The sequence below is a fragment of the Trichinella spiralis genome (genome assembly GCF_000181795.1).
Source record: "Trichinella spiralis strain ISS 195 chromosome Unknown Scfld2, whole genome shotgun sequence".
NCBI lineage: Eukaryota > Metazoa > Nematoda > Enoplea > Trichinellida > Trichinellidae > Trichinella > Trichinella spiralis.
Genome location: NW_003526941.1, coordinates 10518900 through 10530317, shown reverse-complemented (window position 1 = coordinate 10530317; position 11418 = coordinate 10518900). Strand labels below are relative to the sequence as shown.

The following is an 11418-nucleotide window of genomic DNA, read 5'->3' as shown; positions in this document are numbered from 1 at the left end:
TCAGCGTAATAATGTGATCACAGAAAAGAGACAAAAGTACAATTTTCTGTTTTGTTCTTGTAATTTTTTCTTCATTTTCATAAATAATAATTCAAATAATAAGCATGCAGAAAATGTTATTTTACCAAAATCTTCTTGGGCTTTTTTTTCAAAATTGTGATGGATGAAAATGAATGCTCATTGATTGATTGATTGTTAATTTTGTTCAGTCCAAACACAAATAACATATTTTGTAAACTTCGGACATTAAACCTGCAAAGCTAACAACATGCAATAATAATAATAATAATAAGGATAAAATTGCCCCAAAATGATGAAAAAGCAATGCCCTAAATTGCTAAAAAGAAAAAAAAATTTTTTCAATCACAGTTGTGAAAAAATGTTGGAATGGATGATTCAGAAGGGGATAAAGAGAAAGAGAGAGAATTCGTTCAATTGGTGCTGGAAGTTCGTCGAACAAGTCGCAACGTGTTGCGTAGCTTCTGGGATGAAAACAAGATGAGCAGGGCGGAAAATGTCGGATGGTAGAGAAGCATTGCGTGGGCGACAACACGGGCGTGGTCCAAGTAGTGGGTGTGGTCTTCGGTGAAGTCGAGCTCCAAAGAGATGAGATTTTCCAGTTCAAAGTCGAACAGAAATTCCGGCTCCAAGTGGATACTTTCCAAATTGCGGGCGTTGTAGATGTCCAAAATCAGCTTCGGTGCCCAGCAAAGCATGAATACCAGCAAAATTGAAATCAACAGCTTGATCACCTGCACAAGCGAAAATGAACAGAAAAATACCCACAAAGATGGAGAGAGAGAGAGAGAAAGAGAGAAAATAACAATATGCAAAATTTACCCGTCGACGAGATTTCACAGCTTGAGGATTCATGTACATGTGTTTTCTGGTTCTGAAAACACAAAATAGACTTTGATCAATTTCAGACAACAGAAGAAATATTGAAAAAAAAAATTTTTTCCTTTTATAAATAATTTTTTTACATGTGCAATAATTTCTGAATAAGCACTGCATTTGATCATGCATGATGTCCGCTGGCATGAATGAATAATCAGCGTTTCGTCATTTTTCAAAAAATTCATATTAAACACTGGTACGCTTGTTTTTTTTTGTTCACTTGTTAAAATAACGTGAAAAGAAAATGTCGACAACAGTTAATCAATCAACTGGTGACACTGGTTGAATTGTGAAAATGCACCGATGCGTTCGGATGGTTGGAAGAAAAGTGTCCGTCAACGCACAGGCAAGACGACAGACATCAAAAATGTCAGTCAGTATTGTTTTCACGGATTAATTAAAATCTAATTCCCAGCCAACGTCGGTGTTGGCCAAGTAGAAGAAGAAAAATCATTTAATTCAATAATCGCTCTATTTCCACTTGCATGACTTCGTCTGCCCAATATGCGCTTCCTAACGCACAGCGAGTCAATTTCTATTTTTTCTCTTCCCATTATAAATCATGATTATGAAATAATATCATGTTCAAGGCGTAAACTTTTCTTTTTCCACCAACATTTCAGGCAATGGAATGGATTACAAAAATGAGAAAAGAAAAAAAAATACACTTTACCCTTCAGGCAAAAGCCGGCCGGTGTTGTTCGATCCAAGCAGACGGTCCAATGTTGAATATCGGTCCAAGCTGACCACGGTACTACGTTCGTCGGGTTCAGCTAAACTGAATCTGGCAGCAAATCTGATTGTAAAATAGAAAGAATAAAATGAAAATAAGGATCGAAAAAGTGCTACTACTATTTGTTTGCATTAAAATTGTAAATTGACGTACTCGTGCATTTCGTTGACCTGCCTGGCGTGCAATTTGTCATAACTTCTCCACAAAATGTAACATACACTGCCGTAGAAGATGCACATCAACGTGAATGGGATCAAAAATAGCACAACTAGCCGAATTTTGCTGACCAAAAGATAAGAATCTTGTCGAACTCCGCAATAATAAATGACGTGACTTCGTCCACCAGTGTCCGTAAGCGAGATGCATTCGGAGGTCTGAAAATATAATTTACTCATAAAATATTCAACACAACAACAACAATAATATTAATAAGCAACTGACAACAAAAACGGGTCCAATAAATCCGATCAGCAAAGATGCTACCCAACAGATTGCCACAATCGACTGACTCATTCGGCTAGTCCAAAATCGCTGCGCTTGAAAAGGCAACACAATGATGACAAATCTGTGGGTAAACATTATCCTTTGTAAAAATCATTGAAAAAAGAAATATATCTATATGTATATATAATAAATAAATTTAAAAAAATATATGCACCGTTCAAAGCTGGCCGCAGTTTGACAAAGAATCATCACCGATTGTACGGCAATTTCGATGTAAGCTTGAAATTGGCATTCAGTGGCAACGGGAAAATTACTACTACTGTGGTGGTGGGATTGGAATACGCCCTCCTTGTTTATTTGGATGGAACCGTAGATGGCGGCCAGAAACAAATCAGCCACGGTCATGTTGGCCAAGAACAAGTAAGCCTTGGTACGGAACATGCGCGACCAGAGGATGACGGTCAGTATGGCGCCGTTGATGAACATGCCGAGGAAGCAGGGCAAAACAAAGGCGACCACTTTTGCCCCAATGGTCAAAGAATCTTGGAAACGTTCCTCGCTGACATTTTCCGCATGCAATCCGCACGACTCTTCAAAACCCCAAGAAGAGAAGTTCTGACTCCACATTGTTGCAGTCAACTGTACCGTATAAGCGGATACAACAACAACAATAACAACAACAACGACAACGACAATGACGATGCTTCCTAGCAGCTAGCTGCTTTTCGTTTTGTCTGATTAACTTCAGTCGACCAAAATCAGACACGTCAAGGTTTCCCGTCGAATCATCGTTCCATCGGACTTCCCGTTTAACAATCGAGCGTTAGCATTTATCGTTGAATATATTTTTTTTTGTTGTTATATGCGTGTGTCTATTTGTCCGCCTATGTGAATGTGCGCTTCCTTCTCAGTTGTGCCATGAAGCCACCGTCAACCGTCATCCATCACGACCAGCTAATTGGATACGGCGAGCATTTATTGAACGTCAGCATCTGTTTCTTTTCACCTTGACTATAGCAATAAGAAGCGGTAAGCATGACGAGGAGTGAGAAAAGGGAAAAAAAGCAGCAGCTAGCCAGCCTACAAAAAAAATCAAAAAACTACATCACGCTCATTTTGTGAAATAAAATATCGCATAACGTGATACAAAAGATCAAATATAATATAATACAAAGTCTCCATTTTTCAACCGTATGCTTGCTTACACAAGTTATTCAATTATTTATTTTATCCTAACAACAATGACAAAAAAGATAATTAAAATCAGAAAAGAATTTGCGCGCCCAATAATGAGTAAAAACTTTACAACACAAATGTGATTGACATTCGAGAATATGAATATGATGCCGAAATGAGCGTTATTATCATAATTAAAATTCAAAGATCACAATTATCGTTGGGCAAAGATAGACACGAAATTGTTCAACAACAGCCCACTATTAAATTACAGAATGAATCGGAACGATCAATTCAGGCAAAAAATCTTACTAACCAAATTAAAACAACCAAATTATATTCAAACAATATTTACAGATTTTATAAAACTTTCAAAAAAAAGTTTCAAACAACATCCAACTTTAAAAAAGAAGAACACTGTTGCAAAGTTATATGAAATTTTTTTAAAAAAAAAACGAAAAAACTCAAATATATTCATAGCTTATATGTAAATGGAGAAATGGATATTTTTTTTGCTCGTCGAATGAATTTGAATTGATTGATCCAATTCAAAAGTACTTTGTGAAAAGGTTTCACAAATGGCTGGCTTTACATTGTGACGAATTTGATATTTCGCCAATCTTCATTCAACTGCTTTGATTTGTAATGCAAATGCACTACGTACGCTATTTGATTATTTTCACTTTTACTCCACTATACACCAAGTGGAATTGAAAAAGTATAATTTACAAAGTTTCGCTCAGACAAATTAACAAATTTAATTGCAACTTGTTCAAGTGAATAATAATAATAATAATAGTAATAGTTCGTACAGATAATTCAATTAAAATAGAATTTAAAAAAAAGGAAAAAAATTGTTGGCACCTTAAAAACTGAGTGTTAAAATCGATATTGTTAAATTCAAAAAATAAAAAGACTTTAAACAATTTTTGGTGTCAATGTTTAAAATTTGATCAAAAAATTCTTTCACGTGAAAATGCAAAATCACTAGGCAAAAAGTAGAAAACAGTTCAATTCAATTTACCCTACAGACATATGATAATGACGCACAGGTACAATTGTTTTTGATCACCATGGAAACCCATTACAGGTTGACAATTATTTTTGCTTGTTTCTTCAAAGTTTGTGATCAAAATTTTCTCATTTATTTATTTATTTTCTTTAAGTACAGACAATGGAAAATGGCCGTGCAACAATTTAGCCAAAATATTTTCCGACAACTCATCGATCAATACCGTCTTCAAGCGAACGATCGAACGCGACAACTGTTGAACGCGTTCGAAAATTTCGAACGTCAACTGCAAGAATCTGCACAACGTTTGAATGAAGATCGAAAGCAAAGAGTAGGTACCAGAAAAAAACAATGAATAAATAAAATATTGAATTAATTGAAAAGCAAACCAACCAACAACAACGAGAAAATAATTCATATTTTTTATCAATTGAAAAGAAGATTTTTCAGGACGATCAATTGAACAAATTGCAAAAGAAATATTCAAAATGGAAACTGCCCAAATTTCAAGTTCCAAATGTACAAGAAGCAAGATATTGTTTTTGTTTTATTTATTATTTAAATTTTGTTTTCAAGGATCAAAAGTGTGAAAATGCCGCCAACTTGTTGGATTCAACAACTGACGAAAAGAAGAATATGGACGAGTTGAAATGTGAAATTGAACAGCTGAAATTGCAATTGAACAACGTCAGCGGAAATCTGTTCGACGTACGAGAATTGTTGAAAAATGCCAACAAAGCAGTGGAACAACAGCCAAAGCGAAAATCGTCAACGACAAAGCAAAGTCAGTAGGGTAATTAATAAATAATTATTGATGAAAATGAGAAATAAAATTTCCAGCAAAACCCGTGCCATCAAGGGAAATTTCCACAGAATTGTCGACCGAAAGTGAAGGGGATTCATTTTTGAATTTGAAATTCACCTCAATTCGAAACAATACAAGTAGAGTAAAAAAAGTAATTTGCATAATCAAGTGTGATATATTTTACTGTAGACGAGAACAACAACAACAGAGCAACAGGAACAGGAACAGATCGAGAAGAAGCTTCAGAAGAGAAGAAGCAGAAGGAAGAAAATGGTCGAATTGAAAGGCAGTTGGAAAAAAATTCGTATTCACCTCCGAGAGTCAGTTTCGCGTTCGATCGTCAAAGAGGTGGGAAAATTTTCAATTCGCACAATTCTCAGCTTGTCCACGCCGAAATCGACACCGACCATTCTCCGACAAGTGACAAAAGTGAACAATCGAAAAGCGTCCGTAAGAAAAAGTAAGTGAAAATTGAAAAGACAAATATGCAAATTTTCATCAAAACTGTTCAAATCATTCATTCACTGTAGCCTGTAGAATTGAAAATTCCACTGTTTACATACATATATATACATTGTTTTTTTCTAATTTTCAGAAAAAGACATTTAAATATTAATATGATTAATTTTTTAATTTTGAAAATATATTTCAAGTAATATCGTGAAAGTGAACAACAACAACAACAACATTTCAACCGATACTGACGAAGAAGAAGAAGAATCAGTGAAATCAGAATTGAATTCAAATGATTCCCACGATGATGATGATGAGTCAGTAAAAAAACTGCGCTCAGGTTCATACGAGCCGGCAACAAATTCCAAAGACAAAAAGTAAGTTTTTAAATTTCTTCAATCAACAACGTTCCGTTCAAAAAGAAAACACACACAACACATTAATCAAATCAATCAGTGATGAAATTAATGTTGGGCTAATTTTTCCATTTGACATGTTTCCATTTTCATTACATTAATATGGATGACAACATTGAAATTTATTGTTGAAAAAATATAAACATAAATCACAAATTTGATCATATGAACAAAATTAATGTGATCGATTGTGCCAAAGTGAGAGGATGCGCGATTTGTTATACAAATTATTATTTCATCCATAATTCGAGGGTATATTCAAAAAATAAATAAATAACCACACTATATACACTTCCGTTACAGTAATTTGATATTTGAATTGTTCTATTATTGTTGGTTAAATTGTAGCAATTTCAAATCAGCCTGGAAGTTTTTCAGAGCGCGACATTGAAATTTATTGTTGTTGTTGTTGTTGTTTCACAATTGATGATCCCAAATATGCACAAAAAACATCAATACGGCTAGGCTTTTTCACATATTCAGCAAAAAAAAAATAATATCTAATACATGACTACTTTACACAAATCAAATCTTATGGTGAACAGATTTTTTTAAAAAATAAATTAATAAATTATAAAAATAAACAACATTTTTCATTGTTCAGAAGATTCGATTAATAAAGTGAACGGATGAATATTTGTTTGACCGGATCAATCAATCGCTTTTTAAAAAAAAATTTCAGTGTTGGAGAAATTTGAATGTAAATTTTTCTTTTTGAACTGCAACTATTCAATGAATTTCCGTGTCCCGGTTTTGTAGAAGATTTACTTATTTATTTCTTTTTTGACAAATGAGAATGGTGAAATGAAATTGTAAAAGTAAAAGTGAGAGAAGAAAAGAAAAAAATGAGGTGATTGTCTGATTATTATGCTATAAGAGAATAATGTTGAGGAAAATTTTTCACATGCAAAAGCTTGATAAGTTATTTTTAAAAAAATATATATTACAATTTTCAATTTTAATCAACACATTATTATTATTATTATTATTATTATTACTGGCTTGAATTGATATGACAAATTGACAACAACGATTGTCAACATGAAAAGGTTCAATTTCTTCTTTTGTCTGACTGGTTCGCTTGTGAGCCCCCCCCCTTCACTTCTGCCCCTCGTTTGAATAATACATACACACACATATAGATATATATATACATATATTCAATGCTTCCAACACTGATAGTTTCAAGTAGTTTCCAGAGAATAGAAATGCTTTTGTTCTTTGAACCGTTGTACTTGCCGGTCCGACAAAACTGGCCATGGTCAGTCAGTTTGAATAAAAACCAAGTAAACAACTTCCCCCCACCCCCACTCCGTTGATAATAAATAAAGCCAACTGAGGAAAAAATTAGAAAAGAAAAATTTGCATTGCATATTATGAATAATATAATTTTTAATTTTTCAACAACAGAGACGAAGATGATTTTCTGGCGAAACTGTTTCCGGACAAATTCGGCTCCAAATTGACCCTCAACAACACAACCAACGCAAGTTCAAGTAAATAATTAGCATATATTGAAGATTGAAAAAGAAAAACGAAGAAGAAGAAGAAGAAGAATCAATCAACAATACTTGTTACACTTGTTATATGCATTATTTCTATTTGTAGAATTGAGCGCCGACACGAAAGAATTGGTCACACTAATTGGATCCAATCAAAATTACACAGACGAAAGTGATTCAGATTTCTTTTACAGCTGAGCATCTTTTCTTTTCGACAACACACGACAATATGCAAATCCAATAATATACAGAGAGATCACAACAACAATTCAAAAAGTATACATTTTTGTAAAAGATGTTTTATTTTTTGATCGACTAGAGAGAAAAGAAGCAAAACTAACAGAGAAATCAAAGAAAAAAAAATAATATATTTCCTATTTTGAATTAAAATGAAGAAAGCAATATCTGTCTGTCTGTCTGTCTGTCTGTTGTTGTTGTTGCTTTCAAAAAAGAAAATAATCAAAGATGACTGATTAAAATACAGTAGTTTTAAAAAAATAGAATAATATAAAAAGAAAAAGAGAATTTCCTCCATCCATTCAAGGACCGTTGTATTTTCCATAAAACACGCTGAAGCCGTTGATCGCCATGTTGGCGAAGCAGAATGCCTGGAAATGAAAATAGCCGTCGGTTCAGTTTGTTGTTGATTTGGATTAATTAATGAATAAATTTGCTAATTTTTACCGCAGCAGCAGCGCGTCGGCCGAACAGTTCACTTTCAATGCCGAACAATTTCCGATATCTCGACGCAACCCACACTTCCACGGCCGCCGCTGCCAGCCACATCAACATCAAAAGAAAATACACCACCGATGCCTAATAATTTATGCGCAAGTAAATTTGCATATTTTGAAGAAGGAGAGATTTTTTTTTCAACAAAAAAAGAACATACACTTTTGCTGCACTGACAACGCGCCAAAGGTCCGTTGTGACAGTTGAGGAAGAACAAAAGCAACATCAGCATTATTACGGCAATGGTGAAAGCGGCGACAAAAATTGTATAATCTTCACCTTCGTGTACATAAGTGTAGGTGAAATAACCTCGACGAAGCGATTCCCAAAGCAACAAGCCAAGAATGATGCCCGAAAATACCTGAACAACAAACAAACAAGGAAGAAATCTCTTGAAGCGTACTGCATCATTCCATTCGACAAATTCAAATATCCTTACCATTTGACACCACTTTAGCAAACCTTGAATTGAAAAACAATAATCCAATCTTAACTGCACGTCACCCATAATTTTTTTTATTTCTATATGCTGTTATAAATGGTTTTCTTTTTCAATTCTTCCACTCAACAACACCAAAACTAATATCACAGACAAATATATATATATATATATATATATATATATATATAATATGCAGCTGTGCTAATGCTCGCCTCGCCTCGTTTGCTTGCTTGCTACACTGCAATAACTGACGCTTCAGTTGGAGTTTCAAAAACTAGCCGCTTCTCTAGCCGCCTGCTGAATTGGCCCGTGAATCATGTGACATTTTAATTAGCAATCAGCAAATCTGGTTGGTCAGATTCAACGTATTGTTGTTGCTGTTGTTGTTATTGCTGCTGCTGCCGTTGGCCGTCTACTGGCTGACTGCTTGCTTGCTTTTCGTGCAATTTTAAACGGCTCATGTGAATGAATATATTGAAAAATGAAAATTACGCAGCTAACAAAAACGTTGCATTTCAAACTACATCAGGGTCAACACACTTGAAAATCCAACGTCGCCAGCTCAAGGCGACGACCAACTACACTACTACTACTACTGTACTTAATTTCACTGCAATTCTGTCAACCGAAAACCGAGCCAGTTTCCTGTTAAACGGCGTAAACGAGCTTTTAATTATAATCATAATATTGTGATAAGTAGGTTGCTGCTGCCATTGCATCTTTCAAAAACAATATAAAACTTAATACAATCCACAACAGCAGAAATCGCTTATGAATCAAAACAATCATTTCATTTGTCATTCCATTCTTTTTGCATTAATCACCAACAGGATGCGTAGGATTAAAATAGAAACATATCACTTTCTGCCCAATTGTAAACAACTATTATTCATGAGTGAAAAAAAAGTATCATTCAATCAATTGATCACTACGAACAACAAAATTATAATTTTTATCCTTTCAATATTGCTAACAATAATGCTTTTATATTCTTTTGAAAAAAATAGCACATTGTCTTGAACTATTAGAAAAAATAGAAACACGGAAAATTATCTCGATAATGAAAAACATCTCATCCATGATGGATTTTTTTCTTTTCTCAAAAATCAATTACAACCAATAATAGTTCATGTAAACGGAAAATTTGAAGTTACAACTTTGCAATTTGCTTGAAAATCAAATAATACAGTATTGAAAAATCATTTCCAAGAAGAGAACTAAACGTAGCATAATCTTTTCAAGAAAAACAAAATAATAATACTCATTATTATTAATAACGTAATTTGTATTTGAAAGTTTAGCATTTCAAGACGAAAACTTGACAAAATACAAATCTGACAATAAAACAAACGGTATGCAGTATTTGTAAAATTTGAAACTTGATTTTTTTTACATGCAGGTTTGTAGGTCGGCTAAACCGCAGCCATTTGTCCTTCCCCCCTACCCCACCCCCTACGGTTTATTGAACACCGGGACACGGAAATTGGCTAAAAATAGCTACTTGATGGTACTTTTGCATCGACTAAAAATCAGAGCGAGTGAAACAACAGCAACTGAAGAGCCTAATTTCATTTTACTTTCGGGTCACCTGAAAAATCGATGACTCACCGAAAATTACGATGAAAACAATTGCCATAGAAAAATATGAAAGTTCAATAAGGCAAAAATGAACAAATTCAAATTGAAATTGTTGCAATCAAAAAACCATACATCCAGTTACGAAGTAAATTGAAAAAGACAATTTTTTTTCTTCAAAAATAATAGATGTTCAGCAAAAAAATGTTGGTTATATAAAGTCGACGTAACAATTTTCATCGCTCCAAAATACAAACACTGTTCCAAATATTTAAAGAATAGAAAAACTTCAAAAATTAAGATGTCAAAATGTTTAAATCGACAAATTGCTTGCTTGTGCTATTCACAAAACACGAAATTCTTTTCCAATTTATAATTATTGAATAAATTTGATCGGAAATTTTCAAATTAAATAACATGAATTTTCTTTTCAAACAATTCCATAATAATATGAATATCAACGAGTCGTTTTAGTCTGAATCAACTATTCAATCAGTATTAAGAATAATAATCATATTTGTGCAAAGAAAAATGTTCGTCGTTCTGCTTGCATCTATTTATTCTTTTTTTTTCAAAAAGAAATTTCTTCATCCGAAGGTCATTGTGCATTTTCTTCCTTTTGTTAATTAAAATTTATACATAACACACAAGTTTATACGTATCAAGTGGAAAAGTGGTAGCTTTTTGCCCGGTTATTTTTCAAATTTAGAACGAGAAATTAATTCGGTTGGAGGATATAAAAAATCCCAAACGCCGGTCAAGGTTGAAAGCAGACGAGCAAATTAATTGTTCAAGATGGCCGACGGTGGTTCGATTGCCGATCGTAAAAGACCCCCCACCCATCGTTACCCATTCGAATAACGGCTCGTTGAGAAGAAGAATTTGAAACAGAATTTTAAAAAAATAAAATAAAATACATATCAAACCCGAGTTCACAGAAAACATGTCGTAATTGGCCCCTTTTTTGGACAGTCGTTCAAAAAATCCACCGCCCGATGAAGGGTCACCTAGAAGGCGCTTAAGAGAGGCGATGCAAAGCAACCTGACGTCAGTTGCGACCCAACCAAGAGCCACTTTCGTTGCCCAGTTAGTAGGCATCGACACACGCCGACGCCTTCTTCTGTCTGCATCAAAAACCCATCGCCTTGAGCAACTGTGTTCCATTTGCCTCGACAGTTGAATACCGTTGCGCACAGACAAAATTCACTGCTCGTCCATCCATACATTTTCC

General features: G+C 34.1%; 4 protein-coding genes across 4 annotated transcripts; 2 read left to right on the top strand and 2 right to left on the bottom strand.

Annotated features, from left to right (window-relative positions):
* Window positions 1-431: 431 nt before the first annotated feature.
* Window positions 432-2701, bottom strand: Tsp_07729 (7 transmembrane receptor). The gene is made up of 6 exons (XM_003381177.1): window positions 2289-2701; window positions 2072-2195; window positions 1784-2004; window positions 1571-1693; window positions 841-892; window positions 432-752 (listed from the first exon to the last, which is right to left on the bottom strand). Exons 1-6 carry the CDS (start codon window positions 2699-2701, stop codon window positions 432-434), a joined length of 1254 nt encoding a protein of 417 aa, XP_003381225.1.
* A 1730-nt stretch (window positions 2702-4431) lies between these two features.
* Window positions 4432-6634, top strand: Tsp_07730 (hypothetical protein). Its single transcript, XM_003381176.1, has 6 exons — window positions 4432-4593; window positions 4713-4781; window positions 4839-5046; window positions 5257-5527; window positions 5721-5897; window positions 6619-6634. Exons 1-6 carry the CDS (start codon window positions 4432-4434, stop codon window positions 6632-6634), a joined length of 903 nt encoding a protein of 300 aa, XP_003381224.1.
* A 1193-nt stretch (window positions 6635-7827) lies between these two features.
* On the top strand, window positions 7828-8627 carry Tsp_07731 (conserved hypothetical protein). Its single transcript, XM_003381175.1, has 4 exons — window positions 7828-7845; window positions 7954-8073; window positions 8128-8272; window positions 8302-8627. The coding sequence occupies exons 1-4, from the start codon at window positions 7828-7830 to the stop codon at window positions 8625-8627; spliced, it is 609 nt and encodes a 202-aa protein (XP_003381223.1).
* A 2265-nt stretch (window positions 8628-10892) lies between these two features.
* Window positions 10893-11351, bottom strand: Tsp_07732 (conserved hypothetical protein). The gene has a single exon (XM_003381174.1). The coding sequence runs from the start codon at window positions 11349-11351 to the stop codon at window positions 10893-10895; it is 459 nt and encodes a 152-aa protein (XP_003381222.1).
* Window positions 11352-11418: the final 67 nt, after the last annotated feature.